The sequence below is a fragment of the Esox lucius genome, chromosome 11, assembly GCF_011004845.1.
Source record: "Esox lucius isolate fEsoLuc1 chromosome 11, fEsoLuc1.pri, whole genome shotgun sequence".
Taxonomy (NCBI): Eukaryota; Metazoa; Chordata; class Actinopteri; order Esociformes; family Esocidae; genus Esox; species Esox lucius.
The window spans coordinates 33,952,804-33,974,740 of record NC_047579.1 but is presented as its reverse complement, the minus strand read 5'-3'; the positions used below and the strand labels follow the sequence as shown (position 1 = coordinate 33,974,740).

Sequence of the window (21,937 nt, the reverse complement as noted above, 5' to 3'; positions counted from 1 at the left end):
GGATGTAAAAGAAGGAGACAAATATAAATCATGTCAAAACCTTGTCCACTTTTAATGTGACCTATAATATGAATTATCAATTCAATTGAAAAGCAAACTGAAATCTTTGAGGGGGAAAAATGAAAAATAAAACCCTTACAATAACCTGGTTGCGTTAAGTGTGCACACACCCTCTTATAACTGGGGATGTGGCTGTGCACAGGAGAATTAACCAATCACATTCAAAACTCATGTTAGAAGTCATTACACACCTGCCATCATTTAAAGTGACTCTGATTAATCACAAATAAAGTTCAGCGGTTCTAGAAGGATTTTCCTGACATTTTCTTAGTGGCATCTCAGAGCAAAAGCCATGGTGCGCAGATAGCTTCCAAAGCATCAGAGGGATCTCATTGTTAAAAGATATCAGTCAGGAGAATGGTACAAAATAATTTCCAAAGCATTAGACATAGCATGGAACACAGTGAAGACAGTCATCATTAAGTGGAGAAAATATGGCACAATAGAGACATTACCAAGAACTGGATGTCCCTTCAAAATGTATGAAAAGACAAGAAGAAAACTGGTCAGGGAACATTAAAGGAACTGCAGGAATTTCTGGCAAGTACTGGCTGTGTGCTGCATGTGACAACAATCTCCCATATTCTTCATTTGAATGGGCTATGGGGTAGGGTGGCAAGATGGAAGCCTTTTCTTACAAAGAATAACATCCATGCCCGGCTGAAGTTTGCAAAAACAAACATCAAGTCCCCCAAAAGCGTGTGGGAAAACGAGTTATGGTCTGATGAAACCCAGGTTGAACTTTATGGCCATAATTCCAACACTACACAGTGAAGCATTGTGGTGGCAGCATCATGCTTTAGGGCTGTTTTTCTTCAGCTGGAACCAAGGCCTTAGTCAGGGTGGAAGAATTATGAACAGTTCCAAATACCAGGCAATTATGTCACAAAACCTTCAGGCGTCCGTTAGAAAGCTGAAGATAAAGTTCACCTTTCAGCACAACAACGACCCAGAGCACACATCCAAATTCACAAAAAATTGCTTAAGCAGAATAAGATTAATGTTTTGGAATGGCCCAGCCAGAGCCCAGACCTGAATCCAATTGAACATCTGTGGGGTGATCTGAAGAGGGCTGTGCACAGGAGATGTCCTCGCAAGTTGACAGATTTGGAGTGCTTTTGCAAAGAAGTCAAGACACACCCCTGTTAAAATGCCAGGTTTGGGGACTTTGTTCAGAGGTTTCTTCATTAACTAGCATGTCTGTGCACAGGGCTATGGTAGGTTCTTCTATTCCAGTGATCTGTGGTGGTCGAGTATGAGGAACCCCTAGAGGGGGAAGGGCCAAGGGCTCCTGATCAGATTGCTTGACATCAGGCTAACATCATAGCCTGACTTTTCAACAGCTGAGAGAAACTATGTACAAAGTTTGTGTGATCGGTTAGGGTTCTGTCACAAACAAATAAGCGGGATGGTAGAAAAATACCAAGACCAAATGAATCCAAGGCAAATTCAAGTGATTGTGTTTACCCAAAAACAAAGCAGAAGGGAACTTTAACAAAGGTAAACCAAACAACTATATTTCAGGAACATGTTTTTGAAGCACTGTGACAATACTTAAGCTGGAGGAGATATTTGAGGAAGACACGGGTACAACTGTGCAACTCTTAATTGTCCTTTATTTTCTTTGTTTCTTCTCACAAGACGGACATGACTCTCTGGTCTAACCTTTGTATTGATGCTGCCAAATACCAAAAGTATGGAAAATCACCAATGTGCTGCCACTACATAAGGGTGGGGATACTAGCAACATAGGACAATAGTTATCAATCGCAAAATTGCCTTCTCTAGCAAAAATTCTGGAGTCTTTGGTAAATAGACAGCTAGTATCTAGAGCAACAGCAGTTGTGGGTTCAATTACAGGCTCAAAATGACCAGAAACAAAACTTTCTTCTGAAAGTATTCTTGTTCTGAGAAATGAAGGCTATTCTGTGCGAGAAATTGCAAAGAAACTGAAGATCTCGTACAATGTTGTGTACACCTCCCTTCACAGAACAGCACAAACTGGCTCTAACCAGAATGGAAAGAGGAGTGGGAGACCCCGGTGCACAACTGAGCAAGAGGACAAATACATTAGTGTCTAGTTTAAGAAACAGACGCCTCACAGGTCCTCAATTCAAGAGTGCCCAAGAAACACTAGTTTCAACGTCAACAGTGAAGAGGCGACTCCACAATGCTTGCCCTCTAGGCAGAGTTGCAAAGAAAAAGCCACTTCTCAGATTTGCTAATAAAAAGAAAAGATTAATATGGGCAAAAGAACACAGACACTTTCAGAGGGAGATTGGAAAACATTTCCAGCTTACCTTATTGAACGTATGGGGTTGAATAACATTTTTGTAGTAATTAACAAAGGAGTTCCTCTGGGTTCAATATTATTTTATTTACTTTGTATGTAATTGATATGTCATTCGCTGTCATTTTTATTTAATGCTAATGACCCAGTGTTGTACGCTGCTGCCCATGTCTTATTCACACTCACAGTAGTCTGAATTCCAACATCTACAAAATAGAGCTTAATTCAGTGCTAAATGCAAGTAAATCAAAACATGTACTATCTTTGAAATCCAAAAATCAACATTTAGATGATTTTAACCTTACATTACATTACCCTTGATGGTTCGGTTGTGCAATATGTTCCCTCCTAAAAATACCTTGGAATTTGATTCAATCCAAACCTCTTTTTTAAAACACATTTCAGAGTCGGTGAAGAAGTTAAGGATAATAAATGTTTTCTTTTTCACATAGACAATACTAAGCTAGTTGCTTCATAGCTAGCTTTGTTGGCATTGTAGTTAAGATTATACAACATGCAGTTTGGAATTCCTATTTTTGTAGCCTATTCTGACAGTTATATAACTATAAGCAAACAAACTATTTTTGTATGTATGCTATGTTACTGTCAATGGATATAGATACCTATATACTGTATTGTACTAGGCTGGTAGTGGAGCTAGCTTACTACTTGGATGTTTAGCTTACCTACAGTGGAGACATTGTCCACAGCTCACATTTAAGGTCCATATCACCATGTGTATTCTTCCATTGCTTGAAGGAAATGGCTACATTTATTTGCTTGTCATCCAGGGCAATTTGCTATACAACTACTGGACCAACATAAACGTGCCTGATCTTCTGAGTGTGAATATGCTGGCAATAGAAAACTTTTTGGGAAGCACTACATTTTAAATTACTTTTCCCAATGTCATTATAATATTTTTAGCATTTGTCTACATTTGTATGGTTAAAATTTAACAAATGTATCTTAAGAAATGTGCTGGATATTGTGATTTGTGTCATCACATTTTGTTAGGCATGCATGGAAAATACTGAATAAAACGGCTGATCTTTTAGTTGTTGCTCTCACTGTGACTATCAACAAATAGCAGGCCTTTTGTTTTATCTTACAATACAGTTGTGGGAAAAATATTAGGACAAGTTAGTACCACTAGTGTTTGTGCACTGTAGTTTTCAATGGCCTTATTTGCTTTTATTGATCTTGAAATGTGAGTATGTGTATGAGAAAGAAACCTTTTTATAAGATTAATACATCTACTACTGTAGGAATAAAGGTCTGCATTCTGACTATTTTACTGCATGCAGCAATAATTTTCAGCTTACTCAGTGCCAGGTTTGCAAGCTCTAAAAGTGTTCTTGCCACATCAAAAACTGTCTGTGCAAGCTCAACTTAGTTTGTGTATGTGTGGCACTGTTCTCTGGACTTGCGTGATCAAGATTATACATCTTTGAAAGACATTCTGTAACATAGACTACATAGACTGACTTGGTTATCCGACCAGGCACCTAACATTTTGTTTTAATTGTCTCCAGCATTTATCCGGGGCATATGTGGCCATAGTTAAAACCTGTATTGCAGTTTTCTTTGTGATCATAAATCATTTGTAAAAATATTTTTGTCTGTTTTTGCAGCGATGAGTCTGGCTGGAAAATTGTACTTCGATGCGATCTCAAAGATTGGGGAGAATGCTGCGGTCTCACCTGTCTCCAAGGAGTTGGGTAAGTCTTACTTCCTTGGCCATATTACAGACCAAGTCTGAAAACATCCCTTGGTAGGTATTTTTTTGATCTCTCATAGATCTTTGTGGTTTCATCAGTTATCCCCTTGTTTGTGAAAGGGATTTTGGGAATAGAGGAGGAATAAAACGCCAGTGTCCCGTCCTTCTCGATCTCAATCCCTTCTTTATTATTATATTTACATGGATTCTATTATCATTTTGAGGATAATTTTACACCAATTCTATTGACAATATGCCTGGTGCTTCTACAAATGCCACTCTTAGATTATTTTACTTTGGACAGACTGGCCATGTATTTCTCATTGCTATTATGAAGCTTTTTTTATCTTTTTAAAGTTCAAAATGATTTAAAATCTGTAGTTACTTTATTTTTATCCCAGAAATAAACTTAGAAGAAATAACATTTCCTTAAATGTACTGTGTTTCTGTATTATTTAACTTTTTTTATATAAATGCTTTAGAAAATGTATAAAAATGAAATACTGCATGTAATTTTTACATACTATGTACTGTGTGTTACACACCTGTTTGACAACTTTAAGGGCTGAAGAAGTCCAACAAATATGTTTTAAATGAAATCAATATTATATAACACTACAGCAGTATGCAATTCGTAAACCTCCTATTGAAGCGATTAATTCAGTGTTAAGCAGAGGCATGTGTTTGGTTACATAATACATTTTATTCTTGGTCCATGCAAGAAAATATTAGGTCTAATCATGTAATTTTGTTCTTTATTCATTACATATTTTCTGCTTTATGAATATTTGTGGCCAGCAGGTCAACTAAAATGAATGAATAATGTGAAAGGTTCAATGACATGACTGCCTTTCAATTGCGGAATTGGTGGAATAAGATCTAGTCAGGAGAGTAGAGCTGAGTCTTTTGTCTGCTGGCAACAAAGGGAACAGTCCATTTTGGCAATTCTTCCTAAAGAAAACTAAAGTAACACAAAACATTTCTACTACAGGTTTTATTGGGGCTCATTACTTTTAAAAATGGAAAAAAAAGAATTTACGCTATATGGATATCGCTGTACTTGTTGGGAGGCCTGTACCGCAGCAAATCTGGTCCCTAATACTAATAACTCCGGGTTATACAAACACTTGAATACCCGCAGCCGGTGGTAAACGGAAGGTAACTGGCCTTTTTGTAGTGTTTGGTGCTTCTTTTTACAGGCATTCAGTCACTTGCCTTCTCTGGGGGCCCATGATTTGCCTCCCTGTGGTTACTTGAACTCCCTGACCTGGTTTTAAGGACAGAGACACAAAAGCAATCAACAGCAGGTGTAATCAATTGTGCTGTGCCTGTACTCACCAGCTAGGCTGGAGTCGCCAGGCTACCCAGCCACTCACAGTTACTCCAAAAAAAAGCCATATCACTACATGAGTTGAAGCAGTCTCAGGCCTTTTGTTTTTGTCTCTAACCTGTGGAATAATTTGAGTCATAGCTGCCACAAAGAAACCTGAGCTTTATTGACGCGGATGAGCACAGAAACCAGAAACTCTTGAGAGTTAGTGGAGGCTTGAGAAACACCTGCTCCTCTCCACCCACCCGTTCCTCTGTTGCTTCCTTAGTCCACCTCCAGGGTTCAAATATCCGCATGAAGGATGGTTCTATTCTTATTTTATTAATGAAGGCAAACTCCAAGACTCATTTTAGGACATTTTCATGTTAAGACCAACCTCTGTCAGTGTTAACCTAATGAAATTGGAGGCCGGAGGTTTGGAAAACATACTGTAGTCCTTTATGTTCTTATTATCACTCACCCCTGCTTACTGCCTTACTGTGTCTCTGAGACATAAACCATGTCTTTGGATAGTTTGTTAGCATATTGAGACATTTGTCAGTCTCACCAGGTTTAGGAGGTAGATCATCGGTCTGACTGTGAAAAAGTTATTTATTTTGGGGGACGACATCCAGGTCTGTCCTGTCATGTAAAGAGAGGTAATCTGAAAGTTTATTCTTCTAGTTCCTTTTTCAACCCATCGTGATCAAGCATTTCAAAGTAGGTTTTTGTCTCTCTGGGACATGCATAGAACAGCAGGGAGTCATTCTACTACAAAACTGGTGACCTTTGTGTCCCTCTTATATAGTTGCAAATATAATGAACCAAGCATGTATACTTTAAAGATGTCATTGATCATTTCTGTCATGCTGTCATGATGTGTTTCTTTCTCATTATAAATATAAATTTTTTAACATAAACATTAAAAACCCTTTTATATTCTTCAAAATATGCATTTTGTCCTGTCCACCAGCATAGTTGTCCAACTGCAATAAACACTCACCTAAAGGATTATTAGGAAAACCTGTTCAATTTCTCATTAATGCAATTATCTAATCAACCAATCACATGGCAGTGGCTTCAATGCATTTAGGGGTGTGGTCCTGGTCAAGACAATCTCCTGAACCCCAAACTGAATGTCAGAATGGGAAAGAAAGGTGATTTAAGCAATTTTGAGCGTTGCATGGTTGTTGGTGCCAGACGGGCCGGTCTGAGTATTTCACAATCTGCTCAGTTACTGGGATTTTCACACACAACCATTTCTAGGGTTTACAAAGAATGGTGTGAAAAGGGAAAAACATCCAGTATGCGGCAGTTGTTGATGCTAGAGGTCAGAGGAGAATGGGCCGACTGATTCAAGCTGATAGAAGATCAACTTTGACTGAAATAACCACTCGTTACAACCGAGGTATGCAGCAAAGCATTTGTGAAGCCAAAACACGCACAACCTTGAGGCAGATGGGCTACAACAGCAGAAGACCCCACCGGGTACCACTCATCTCCACTACAAATAGGAAAAAGAGGCTACAATTCGCATGAGCTCACCAAAATTGGTCAGTTGAAGACTTGAAGAATGTTGCCTGGTCTGATGAGTCTCGATTTCTGTTGAGACATTCAGATGGTAGAGTCAGAATTTGGCGTAAACAGAATGAGAACATGGATCCATCATGCCTTGTTACCACTGTGCAGGCTGGTGGTGATGGTGTAATGGTGTGTTTTCTTGGCATACTTTAGGCCCCTTAGTGCCAATTGGGCATCGTTTAAATGCCACGGCCTACCTGAGCATTGTTTCTGACCATGTCCATCCCTTTATGACCACCATGTACCCATCCTCTGAAGGCTACTTCCAGCAGGATAATGCACCATGTCACAAAGCTCAAATTATTTCAAATTGGTTTCTTGAACATGACAATGAGTTCACTGTACTGAAATGGCCCCCACAGTCACCAGATCTCAACCCAATACAGCATCTTTGGGATGTGGTGGAACGGGAGCTTCGTGCCCTGGATGTGCATCCCACAAATCTCCATCAACTGCAAGATGCTATCCTATCAATATGGGCCAAAATTTCAAAAGAATGCTTTCAGCACCTTGTTGAATCAATGCCACGTAGAATGAAGGCAGTTCTGAAGGCGAAAGGGGTTCAAACACAGTATTAGTATGGTGTTCCTAATAATCCTTTAGGTGAGTGTAGTCATTTAAGTAAAAAATATTTAGTAATAAAAAACTTTAATAAATAAAAAAATCTTAATGTGAAGTTACATTTGGTTTTTTTCTTTTGAAATATATTTTAAGACTGGGTATGAATCATTTATAAAAATATATTTTGTTGTGTTTCTACTCGTACATCAATGCTATTAGAAATATCCCGGTTATATTACTGGACTATTCCACAAATCACATTGCTTTCAGGAAGTGACATCAACTGCCACTTTGGAACAGCATGGCCTGAGGGGACGAAAAACAGTGGGAAACAGTGAGTAAACGAGAAATACAGATTAATTGACTCATTTTCTTGTTGCAGCCAAAGAGTGCAGGTACACTGGGTAGACCAATCGCACAAAACCTTTTAGTTTTATCTCATCTCATCACCTTTTAGTTTCATTGTTCTTGAATTCCAAAAACTCAGTCAGCTGTTTTCCTCTTATTTCATTATTTGTCACACTGAATGGTTTCTTCATAGAAAATGTAATATAAGATGAAGAGAACCCGAGGAAGCACAAAATTCTGTTCTTAATTGATACATTTATTTTTTAAAGGAAAAACTTTATCCTACACGAACTGACCCTGTGTGAAAAACTGATCCCCTTAGTTACTAAATTAACCCAATGATCATATTCATTTGATCTTTGGATTCAGTTAGAGCAAACACACCCAGGCTTCATTACTGCAAGCCCTGTTAATCTAAACATGAATTATGTAGAACCTCACCATCAATGTGAAGTTGGCTACAAGGTCTCAACAAGCACACCATGCTGCAATTGAAATATTTTCTGTAGGCCTCACTAGCCTTTGCCTAGTTCAGTTTCCATGATTTGACAATAAGAAAGAAACTGGGCAAAAATGGAATTCATGTTAAACTTGTGAGGCACAATTCACTGCTCACTAAGAGAAGAATTAGTGCTTGTCTTCCATTTGCAAAAAAAGAACATTGATGACCCCCCCAAGCCATTTGGGAAAGTCAAAGTTCTGTGGAAAGTCAAATGTGGAACATTTTGGAAGACATTGGCCTGGAAGACCTGCATCATTGAAGGAGCCATGCATTTTGCTATCTACCAGAAAAGTGTAATTGTGTCATGCCGGGGGAAGGGGGCAAATACTTTTCACGACACTGTATTTTACCCAGTATTGAGTAGTGAAAGAGAGGCTACTCGCAAAGAGGCTACTCTGAGCTGGGTTCACTGGGGGAGCCATATGTGGATCCTTATTTAAGGATCCACACCCAGCAGGTAATTTATACTGATCTGAGCGTATTGCTATGTACAAGCCTTTCACATTTTCAATGTCTTTTTCAGTCCTATCGTTGTAGTTTTCTCTCTGGCTATTTAAATATACCTTTAGCTTTTCTCCTAGTGCCACTCTTTTTGTATCCATATTTTTTATTTCTCCTTCCCATTTTCACTTTCTCTTTTTCAAAGGGAACATTTACCAGGATGTTCCAGTGTTCCTTTAATCAACAATGTTGTTTGAACTGTGTTGTGTGCTTGGCCTGCATCAGCCCACAGGGCAGGGTGGGGCTGGAAACTGGGAGAGGAAGGGCAGGGCATTGTGTATAGAAATCATAACAAGTGGGCCTGGATCTAGGGCTAGGTCTGCTTTGATTTACACTGGCTTTCTTCTTCAGATCACAGCAACCTTCAGTATTAACTGAATACTACACTTATGAAGTGAAAAAGTGTCAGTACTAATTCTAGGTGTAGTTAAACATTTAGTAATACTTACTATCTTGGGATGTGTAATGTCATTGAAATTAAATGGTTTTTACTACTCCAGTTTAATAATTAAATAATTATATATTTCATTATGGAATGTTCAACAGTATGTAAATAAAAATATATTTCAACATCTAGAATTGGGTTTTGTTTGATCAATGATCAGTCACACACCAACACCTTAGCTCTGTGCAGAGCCATTTCTGTTTGCTGGGTGTGATCAAACATTGTTAAATAATATGGAAATGGTAGATGAGTAGTGTATTGTTCAATACTTCTTTAGTCCACAAAGCGCTATTGTGTAGACTATCAGTACTGTATTTAATGCACCTCACTGTGTACCATCTTTCCACTCAGCTACTGTAGCATTGTATCCCAAAATGCAACTTTCTGTCTTGGACTATTTGGACTATTTCTTCTGTGCATTTTGATCAGAGATTTCTGATTTAGTCTGTTTCCACAGGTTGTAGAAAACAGAGAAAGGCAAAAATATTTCTCAGAATGGACAGTGAAAAGCTTTAATGAGGTTTAGATCATATACAGTCAATGCAAAAATAATTTGGAATGTTTGTGGTATTAAGCTAAAGTGAATGCAAGGAATAAACATGAGCTATGAGTCATATTTTGGGCTCAAACATAAGGAGGTGCATATACTTTTATTTCAACACATTATTCTTTCAAATACAAAAATGTTATTGAGTACTTTGACTTTTTCTTTAAAATGTCACTGATGCACAGTGAGGAAGATGGTGAGGGAGGCAAAGAAGAATCAAAGGATCAGAGTCCTAGAACTGCACGTCTTGTGGAATCTTGGGGTTATAAAGTCTCACAATCAACAGTTAGGTGGCACCTCCATGTCATCAAGCTCTTTGGAAGGGTTGCACAAAAGAAGCCCATACTGAGCCCAACCCACAAATTGCAGCTCCTGAACTTAGCTCTGTATTTTTGGAACTAGAATTGGAATCTTTTGTTGTGGTCACATGAGACAAAAATTATACTTTTCAGCCATCCCACAACATCAGCATGTTTGTTGACAAACGGGGACATAAGCAAAAGGACACAGTAAAGATAATTGATGCTTTGGAGCTTTTTTGCTACTAGTGGTTTAGGGGCCAATACTTTTGAAAAACGTTCAGAAAAAATTATACTACTCAATAAAATGTTTTGCGTTGGAGAAATGATTGTTTTCTGATGAGATTATATGGCTCCCCCTTATGTTTGAGCCCCTTATCTGTGTTTATTCTTTGCTTAATTTCATGAAGGGTCATGAAGTTTGCAGTGTACTGACAGACAGTGCAGGAGGTGGCGCAGTCACAGAGTTCACCTGCGTGGGTCCTGTTTATTGCCTATCAGACAACAACAAAGAGGAATTACTACTTGGGCTTTCACTGCATAACTTAAAAAACTAATAAAGCCCAAGTTTTCATAATACTGTCTCGGGCCAGGCCTACATACAGTTCAAGAGGTACCTTAGTCAAAGTGCTCACTCAGTCCTGCATGGGATTCTAGCTATTCAGATATACAGTGGATATAAAATATCTACACACCCCTGTGAAAATGCCAGGTTTTTGTTATGTAAAATAATGAGACCAGGATAAATCATGTCAGACCTATAATGTGAACAATTCTATTGAAAAACAAACTGAAATATTTGAGGGGGAAAAATTTAAAATAAAAACCTTACAATAACCTGGTTGCATAAGTGTGCACACACCCTCTTATAACTGGGGACGTGGCTGTGTTCAGAATTAACCAATCACATTCAAACTCATGTTAAATAGAAGTAATTACACACCTGCCATCATTTATAGTGACTCTGATTAATCACAAATAAAGTTCAGCTGTTCTAGTAGGATTTTCCTGACATTTTCTCAGTTGCATCTCAGAGCAAAAGCCATTGTCCGCAGAGAGATTCCAAAACATCAGAGGGATCTTATTGTTGAAAGATATCAGTCAGGAGAAGGATACAAAATAATTTCCAAAGCATTAGATATACTATGGAACACAGTCAAGACAGTCATCATCAAGTGCAGAAAATATGACATAACAAAGACATTACCAAGAACTGGACGTCCCTCCAAAAAAACGAAAAGACAAGAAGAAAACTGGTCAGGGAGGCTTCCAAGAGGCTTACAGCAACATTAAAAGAACTGCAGGAATTTCTGTCAAGTACTGGCTGTGTGCTACATGTGACAACAATCTCCCATATTCTTCATTTGAATGGGATGTGGGGTAGGGTGGCAAGACGGAAGACTTTTCTTACAAAGAAAAACATCCAAGAACGGCTGAAGTTTGCAAAAACAAACATCAAGTCCCCCAAAAGCACGTGGGAAAATGTGTTATGGTCTGATGAAACCAAAGTTGAACTTTTTGGCCATAATTCCAAAAGGTAACACCCAAAGAACACCATACCCACAGTGAAGCATGGTGGTGGCAGCATCATGCTTTGGGGCTGTTTTTCTTCAACTGGAACCGGGGCCTTAGTCAGGGTGGAGGGAATTATGAACAGTTCCAAATACCAGACAATTTTGGCACAGAAACCTTCAGGCTGTTAGAAAGCTGAAGAGGAAGTTCACCTTTCAGCACAACAACGACCCAGAGCACACATCCAAACCTACAAAAGCATGGCCTCACCAGAAGAAGATTAATGTTTTGGAATGGGCCAGCCAGAGCCCAGCGCTTTTGCAAAGAAGAGTGTGCCATGCTAATAGACTCCTACCCAAAAAGACTTGAGTGCTGTAATAAAATCAAAAGGTGATTCAACAAATTATTAGTAAAAAAAAAAAAAACTCACAATAACCTGGTTTACTTATGGAAACAGGTTATTTATTTAATTTTATCCCCCTCAAAGATTTCAGTTTGTTTTTAAATTGAATTGTTCACGTTATAGGTCACATTAAATGTGGAAAAAGTTCTGACATGATTTATCTTTGATTTATCATTCTTTTACACATAAGAACCTGGCATTTTAACAGGGGTGTGTAAACTTTTTATATCCGCTGTACATGATTTGTACAGAGATATGCAATTGACTTACGAATTGAGTTACGAATTATTGAATTTTATAAATGTCAGTGTCAGACTGTGTTAAATTAATCTTTAAATTTAATGTTTTGAACGTAACAAAACAAGATCCTTTCACTCATTTGCAACAAAGCCTTTTATGTTAATCAGTCTGCAATTTCTGTGGGTGGATCCTTTATATATAAATTGAGTGTAATGATTTTTACTTACTTTATGGCATTATGTTTTAATCCCTTTTTGATTGCCTGTGTGAGGAACATGGAGGGAGGGATATACATTTTTGGTCTCCTGTAGTTTCAGCTGTTTTTGATTAGCAAAATGAAAGTGGTAAAACGCTGATTCTCATGAAACCAGCATTGTACTGTACCATGGTGATGATTTGAGTTTAACAAGAATTGTGTATTTACATGGCAAAACCGTTATTTCAAAGAAAACTGTGTACTTCCTTGCACAAAAATATTATTTGACAAATATTATCAATTATTTTTAATTATTTTGATGCATCATAAAAATTCTCATTACCATATTTTGGCCAGTGTCTGATTTATGGCCATCTATGACATTTAAACGCATTTTTAATGCAGACATTAAGTTGATTAGAAATACATTTAAAAATTTGAACATGTACATTATTGTCTTAACATTGTCCCAATGCTAAAACTGCAGAGTACTTCTATACGTTTTTCATGCTGTTTTAACACTATACCCGCCAGGCTTTTCAGACCCCCAGTATATGCCAGAGCCGAACGCAGTTTCACATCATTATCATACGAATCCTCCCGTTTGTATGGACATTCTCCTCCGACGCATCACCATCCAGCCAGAGCATCAGTTCATCTACTGGGTCGTCACACTATATATAATAGTCTAAAAAATAATAACAGAATTTGTTTGTTTTAAATAGTTAATGAATAAGAAAAATACAAGAATGTGTTTGTAAGGTCTTATCATACGAATAAAATATGATTAAGAAAATAATGAGTATTTTCATTAGCTTATTAGGCCCTACAAATGTACAAAATGAAAACTCAAATTATTCAAATAGGAATCCAGTAGCATTATCGACCAGTTTGAGATTATCAGAGGATATACGCATGAATACCCGTACATAGGCCTGAAGCACGGTTGCTTGATAAACACGATACATTTCAAAGAATGAATAACCCAGGCTACAGCCTATTCGTAAAAATACAATTGATAGATCCAAGGATATGTAACCTCTCTTCAAGTAAAAACATTGGAGTGTAAATTTGATTAGCAGAGTAAAAGGATGATCAAAGGATGATTTACAGTAGCCTACACTGTCACGGTGCCTCCCATGGTCCCGCCCCGCTCTGTGGAAGCTCAACTACATTGCTCCCTGTCGTCAGCCTATTAGACACTACCGTCCATTCTTCCAGCTGCTAGCACCGCCGTTAACGGAACACCCCGGACTCTCTACTATTATGCACACCTCTTGCTCATCAGATCACTCCGGACTTCCACTCATTACACACACCGGATCCTCACTACTACAGCCTGTAACTGCCCTTGTGTTTGTCAATGTCTTTGTGGAGTATTGTCTGCTAGTTTTCTCGCCTAGTGCGGTTGTTCCTTCGTAACAGTTCTAGCCGTTTCAGCATTCATCCTGCGCTCGTGCTCCTTTCTTACCACACCGTGACATGCATGAATAACAACCTTTTAAAATGTAAATTCGATGAGCACAGTGAAAGGATGATCAAAGGATAACTTACAGTAGTGTCTCACGGTGGCATTTGCGGTCGACGTTGGTATGTTTCTTTTTTTTTGCAAGGAGGCTCAGGCATGTGATTTCCTGAAAATCACATTGTATGATTTTTAAGTAATTATTTAGCATTTTATTGCATGACATAAGTATTTGATACATCAGAAAAGCAGAACTAAATATTTGGTACAGAAACCTTTGCAATTACAGAGATCATACGTTTGCTGTTGTTCTTGACTAGGGATTTTGGCCCACTCCTCCATATAGACCTTCTCCAGATCCTTCAGGTTTCGGGGCTGTTGCTGGGCAATACAGACTTTCAGCTCCCTCCAAAGATTTTCTATTGGGTTCAGGCCTGGAGACTGGCTAGGCCAATCCAGGACCTTGAGAAGCTTCTTACAGAGCCACTCCTTAGTTGCCCTGGCTGTGTGTTTCGGGTCGTTGTCATGCTGGAAGAACCAGCCACGACCCATCTTCAATGCTCTTACTGAGGGAAGGATGTTGTTGGCCAAGATCTTGCGATCCTCCCCTCAATACAGTGCAGTCGTCCTGTCCCCTTTGCAGAAAAGCATCCCCAAAAAATTATGTTTCCACCTCCATGCTTCACGGTTGGGATGGTGTTCTTGGGGTTGTACTCATCCTTCTTCTTCCTCCAAACACGGCGAGTGGAGTTTAGACCAAAAAGCTCTATTTTTGTCTCATCAGACCACCTGACCTTCTCCCATTCCTCCTCTGGATCATCCAGATGGTCATTGGCAAACTTCAGATGGGCCTGGACATGCGCTGGCTTGAGCAGGGGGACCTTGCGTGCGCTGCAGGATTTTCATCCATGACGGCGTAGTGTGTTACTAATGGTTTTCTTTGAGACTGTGGTCCCAGCTCTCTTCAGGTCATTGACCAGGTCCTGCCGTGTAGTTCTGGGCTGATCCCTCACCTTCCTCATGATCATTGATGCCCCACGAGGTGAGATCTTGCATGAAGCCCCAGACCGAGGGAGATTGACCGTCATCTTGAACTTCTTCCATTTTAGATTCAACTTTAATATCATTGAACAAGCACAAGTAAGCCTACAGTTTAACCAAATGCAGTTTGCATCTAACCAGAAGGGCAAATAGAAGAATGAAATAAAATTACAAGTGAACCAATTAAGAACAATGTATGTTATAAGTGGGATGCATAAATGTGCAAATTGAAGGTGCAAGGTGGCATGTGCATCTGAAATGCAGGGAGGGCAGCACTGAGGTTCATGTACATGTACATGTAACAACTGAAAAATAATGTGAATAACATGTACACAATTTCAAAGAAGGATTTACAGTAGCCTACATGAAAACATAGAAGTCGTGTTGATTTTATTGATGAAAAACAGTTACGTGTAATTTGTTTGCTGAATTGTTAATTGGTGATCATTGGTATTTTGTTTGTGAATAATTATTTAGTGTAATACATTTGTATTATCTTAATCTTCAGTAGAAGAAGCTGAGAAAACATTTTAGATTTGATAAATTGATAAATACTTTTGATGAAATAGTCTACACACGAAGCTGAATCTCCTATTAAAAACGATAATGTGTTATTCGTATGTTAAATTGTCAAGTAACTTATATCGTTTGTATTATGTTTCAATAATATGCATATTAGATTGTTATGGAAATCTTGTATTTAATTTGTAAGTTCATTACATTCCAACCATGGGAGTATTGTGCATTCACCCACTGGCGTCATGCATTCAGTGAGGGGTGATTATCGCCTGGGTATCTTTAGTGGCTGCCTGGGTACCAACGCTAAGTGCCATGGGCTGTTGCCCAAATAAGTTGGAAAACAGGGTAAAAAAACAGGTAAATAGTCTCTAAAAAGTTTTCAGTTTGTGAGTTTAGAATTCCGTCAACGGAACTATTCAGAAAAAAGGAGGAGGTTGTAGCTTTCAAAATGGCAGTTTTATTTTAATTACAAACTCAAACTGCAATTGGCATTGGCATTTGGCAGTCCTAGTGTTAACAGTGGGAACTTGTGGAACTGGCTAGTTATCATTTATAACCATACGCATTGTTATGCTTGAACTTTCTTGTAATGGTCAAGTTATTCTTGTCGCTGAAATATTCATTACTCGAATGTTACTATCACTTAATGATTACTAATAAAATATCATCTCTTACTGGTAAAACATTTGGATTTCTTCATTATGAGTAGCAATTATTCATTCCTGAAATACTAAAAGTATTTATTTAAAAGTGACTAGTGACGCTAGTTTACACACGCTTGAGCATTGAAGTTCAGATAATGTAATTTTCATTACCGGAACAATATTTTTCAGATCTGTCATAGACTTTCATTACCAATGTAGTTAATGACTTCTCAATAATTTAAGTTTTTATTTGTTATTTCTTTGTATAGTGCAGGCAAAAAGTACCAGGTTATTTGAAGACTTTACTCTAAAATGTGTCAGAATATGTTATATAACATAGTGTCAACAAAAAGCATTGGCACCCTTCATGAAATTGAGCAAGAGGTAATGCAAAGAAATAAACACATTTTTGGGCTCAATCATATACTTTAATTAGATCACAATTATCTCTCAAAGACAAACCATTTTATTGAGTAGTATGATTTTTTTCTCTGCTAAACATAGTCAAATATTAGCAGCCCTTCAGTCATTGTTTTCTGAAGCCACCCCTGGAATGGAAAAAAGCACTAATTCTCTTCATGTCCCTTTGGAGGGACCTTGGACCACTTCTCCATGCAGCACATTTCAAGATAAATGATAGTCTTAGATTTGCAGTGTCAGTTCAGACCACTGGTTTTCAATTGATTCAAGTCCAGAGGCTAAATATGCTGGTACTTGATAAAATTTATAAAGCCATCGATATCAACAACAGCACCTGAGTACCAAAACAGCCACAAAGCGTATTTTACTGTGGGAATCAAGTGCTTCACCTTGTATGCAGTCACCTTTTGTTGTCAAACATACCTATCGTGTACATGGCCAAGAAGTAAAAAAAATAATAATGTAATCTGACCATAACCCATAATTCCAATTCTAGTTTCAAAAACACAGGGCAAAGTTCAAGTGCTGTAATTTGTGGGTTGGGCTTAGTATAGACTTCTTTCGTGCAGTCCTTCCAAAGAGCTTGTTTACATTGAGGAGGCAGTTGATTTTGAAACTTAATAACCTCAAGATTCCACTTGACTGTGCAGTTCTGAACCTGTGATGTGATTCTTCTTTGACTCCCTCATTATCTTTCTTATTTTGCATCGGGTTAATATGCCCATGCATCCTCTCCCTGGGAAATGTGCAACTGTTCCAGACTTCTGAATCACATTTCCTAAAAGTCGGCACTTTCTTTGGTTTTATTTGAAATATTCTTTAGGGGTACCAGTACTTTTGAAACATATGTTTTGTAGAAAAAATATGAGTACTCGATAACATGTTCTGTGTTTGAAAATGTGTGTTGAAATAAATGCAAGGATAATTTTCAATCAGTTATTGAAAAATGCAATAAAAGAAATAATAAACATGAAATAAACTCTTTGAAATGTATGTTAAGATAGTTTGACCTAAGAATTTTTATTCCAAATAAACATTTCAAAGTCAATGCCTTTTAATATACAAACACATTCTCAAAAAAAAAAACTTTTGAAAGAGAAACAACCAACAACACAATGGTTTCTCCATTTTAGCAAATACACTTCTGGAAAAAAATAATGAGACCACTGCACCTTTTTCTTTCCTTTCCAAAAAAGTCGAAAAGGAAGGTTTTGAGTGAGGACAGAAGGGTTAATATTAAGAGACCACGGCAAATTGAATGCTTCTGTTACTCACTCAAAACTTTCCTTTTCAACTTTTTTGGAAAGGAAAGAAAAAGGTGCAGTGGTCTCTTCATTTGTTTTTAGAGCTGTATTTATAAGGGTCGATTTTACTTTAATACTGAATCGAAGCCATCATAATTTTAGTATTATAAGGGTTCATTAGGATTGTTTTTAGGTAGTGAGACAGGAAGATAGGCCCAGCTGAATATGAATGTGATACTCCTGAATTTCATACTTAGTCTTGTTTAGGGTTTTCAAGAAAATAACTTTAAAGTTATCACAACTCAATCACGGTTAGCATATCGAAGTTGCATTCATTGCATTTTATTTAGACTTTACACTAGTCGGAGACACATTATCCTCTTATGGAGTAATGCAAGTCAATGGATAAATTAGTTGGCACCCTAGTCTTGTTTCCCTCCATGAACCATGAAACCAATCACTGCCTCTTTTTCCGCAGGCGTGGTACTGATGGAGATATCCGAGGTCCACAGGAAGGTTCACCTTGAGCTAGAGGATAACGTGAGTTCTGCTTGTAAAAATTTTTGTTTGTTTGTACAATATGCATGTTTCTATGGTTACAATATCTGAATCGTAACCATAGAATTAGCATTGCTGAATGCCTTGCCAAATGTGTTCTCTCTCGGCCTCCTTCTTTCTTTGAATTTCTATCTCTTTTTCTGCTCAATCACTTATTTAGAAGGTGAGCCTAAATCTCTACTCATAATGCACTGTTGGGTTTCTTTCGAAAGTAAACATAAACAAATTTCAGTTGGACTTTTTGCAAACTGACAAACATATTTCTATTTCCCGCCTTTCTTTCTCTCTAACTGGATGTTGTTTTTGTCTGTTCATCATTGTAAATGTAGTCTTTGTAACACGAAGGGACCGAAAAAGACAATGAATGGAAAACAAAAACAACCTGGAGGAAAAATTGCACCTGCCTGTTCTTTTGGTGCAGGCTGTTATCATGATTGCAGGTCTGAACATGCTTTGTGAGGTAGCCTCTGGGAATTATTGCTGATGACTGTCAAACTAACCAAGGACTGTAGAGGCCTATTACTGTTCTCTTTTTTTTTAATTTTTTCACTTATTGACTTTCAATTCACCTGCACGTCAAGGTAAACAGTGTAATGTTTGGCATGTAGCAAGTTATTCTACAGTCTTGCAACTGCGTTGGTCAACATAAATATAGTGAACTTAAAAGTTCATTCAATTGATTCAATTGTTTATATTTCAGTCAAGCTAATTTGGTTTGGTAGAATTCAGAGTCTTGTTATACAGGATGTGTTTCACCCGTGCTTGGACAGCTAATGTTAGAGTATTTGTTACAGTAATGTTACAATTTATACATTTTGAGGAAGTACAACTTTCAGTTGTGTCTGGTACATATAAAAAATATAAAATGAAATTGTCCTAGACTGAGACATCGGTTTTTCCAAGTTTGGATTGTTCTACTTAGATTTTTCACTCATTCATTCTCTATCCGAATAGCGTGTGTACATTTATTTGGGTTGGCCTTTAATGAGGCAAATGTTTTTGGGGTCAATCTTTCATGGTGTTTTTCCTGGTCGCAAGTTGAACATTTCTGTGGATAAATACTCATAGATGCCTTTCTTAAAAAAAATGTGAACTCCCCCAACAATTTTTTTTTCTAAAACACTAGTTGTGTAACATTATGATATCATAAGATACAACATTTTCATACATTATGATAAAAAATTCTACATAATGCCCCTTCAAAGGTCTCTTTGACTGTGAGAATGGTCTTATAAGAAATGGCCTTTTATGGATTGTTGGAGTCAACAATTTGTTTTGAAATCTGTTAGGTTTTTGGAAAGAAAGTATATTTTCCTTGGAAATATCTGTTATTTATCTCCTTTATCACCTACCTCACCTTCCCTGTTTCTTTTTCTGGGTCAAAAAAGGAAATTAAGGGTCATCACTGAATTTCACAAAATATATTTTCAACCCTAATTAACTCACACATTTAGCTACACTATCACCATTATCTCCACTGTGAACATCAGCAGGGTGTGTGCAGCTTGGATACTAGCCAGGCTCTTAATCGCTTTGATATTAGGCTGGAAATGAAACAAGATACTATTTTTAAATGAAGCCAGTAGCATTCAATGTGTTAGCTAACATTAGCTAGTCAACAAACCAGTCAGACTAGCCGGCTAGCTTAGGATACAAAAAATATCACCCTAGTAGTTCAGATGGTCTCTAATTGTGGTTACACAACAGTAATTTTCAAATAACAAAAAAGCTTACTCTAACTATCTACCATGCATGGCTTCGTTATCTACGGGACATAAGGTTTTCGCTATGTTTCCGATTTTTTTACTGGTTGGCTTTGGTCTCCAGTCAACAAAGGAAGCTTTGTCATACATTAAGTGACTATGAAATTGGAGCAGTGAAACTAAATCCCAATACGGATCTGAAGCAGCATTTAAGTGGGCTGTTGTTTGTGAGGTTGTGGGTTCTGGAGAGTTTTTCATTCTTCGCTGGCAGACATTCCAGTGCCCCACCAGTGGGTGTTGGTTTGCCACCATAAGGCCTCAGTGATGTAATAAGTGCATGCACTCCCCCTCATACTGATTAATGAAGTAGAGGGAGGAAGGGAGAGGTGGAAGACATAATATGTGGGCATTTCTGCATTATGTGTGATCTCTGAATCATTCATAGCCTTGCATTCCATCTTCTCTTTCCTGTGAGAAGACTCAAGTTTACATACAGTACACACACAAACTAGCATAATATATCAAATGTAATTAAAAGTTAAAAACAACAGTTCTGATGACTCTAACTACATACAATTACTGATACTCAGATTATTATGTCATATAATAAAAGAACAAAAATCAGTGGGTTCTAGACATTTTGCTGGGACTTCAAGTATTCAAACACACATTATATATTATATTTGGTTTTACTGTATATTGATTGAATATTATTGTCTAATACTGTATCCAACCAGCTTTTTCAAAGGTTCTGCCACAAAGATAATTTGGAAGTGCCCTCTCAAAACGTCAACTTTTTTTCCCAAAGATTTGCAGCATCATTATTCATGATGTTGATGTCATCTAAATTATTAAAGTTGAAAAAGAACCGTTTTGTACTGTACAGTAGCAGCCAAAACATCAACACACATTGTCCAAGAATTAGCCATTGAATATTTATTTTTGAAAAAGAGTAAGGTCGTTTCTTTTAAGCCTGCAGTTAAGCAAAACATTAAAATAATCTAGGATGGTTTCATTTTATAACTTGCGAGTTTAGATGATTATTTAATCAAACAGATTTTTCTATCTCACGAAGGGGAACACATGCTGTAAGTAGTGTTAGTTCTGTTTTAATCCCCGTAGATATATATGATAATCACTTGGGATTTTTGGCCCATGTATGAATTCAGATTATAACTCCTATTGTTTTGAGAAATCAGTTCACACTTTTCCCTGATAGTTGTTGAGGGGGCTCATTTATTAATGATGCTTAACTACAGATCTGTACTTCTTAACAAGTTACGGAATATATATCATTTCAACATGTCAGTGTATTTGTTATGATTATGAAAATGTACTGTGTATACAGAACAGTTTTGTTAAATTATAACTGCATGTGGAACCATTGTTGAAAGCCAGCCGATTGATGCCCACAGTTTTGGCTAAAAACATCTGCTAAAGGAACATTCCATACCACATCACAACACAGGTTCGGCTCAAGAGGGATTTATTTTCTTTTCAAAATTGGTACCTCCAAACAAAAGAATAGAACGCATTCCAAATTCCATAGAATCACCATCTAAAGACAATTATAGAACAGCATTCCACTCACATTATTTGCAGGTGATATGTAAGGAATGAAATGTAGTAATGTGGTAATGTGTCCAGGTGGAAAGCATGACTCATTCATTCTTTAGAAAACCAATGATAGAATGTATGTTTTTCAATGTTACTTATACTCGAAGTAAAGTATATTTTTCCATGCTAGAGAAACATGACTTGTCTTAATGGTCCTTGCTTTTTTGCACGCTTTTTTATTTTTACTGGTCAAGGAAGCCACAAATGATTGA

The 21,937-nt window shown here is 37.5% G+C and overlaps 1 protein-coding gene across 1 annotated transcript in view; it reads left to right on the top strand.

Moving 5' to 3' along the window:
- Nucleotides 1–21,937, top strand: part of baiap2l1b (BAR/IMD domain containing adaptor protein 2 like 1b) — a 57,213-nt gene that overhangs the window by 7,594 nt on the left and 27,682 nt on the right. Inside the window, exons 4-5 of the mRNA XM_010874228.4 lie at nucleotides 3,985–4,071; nucleotides 18,326–18,387. Of these exons, the coding sequence (XP_010872530.2) occupies nucleotides 3,985–4,071; nucleotides 18,326–18,387 (149 nt within the window). The remainder of the gene's footprint in view (nucleotides 1–3,984; nucleotides 4,072–18,325; nucleotides 18,388–21,937) is intronic.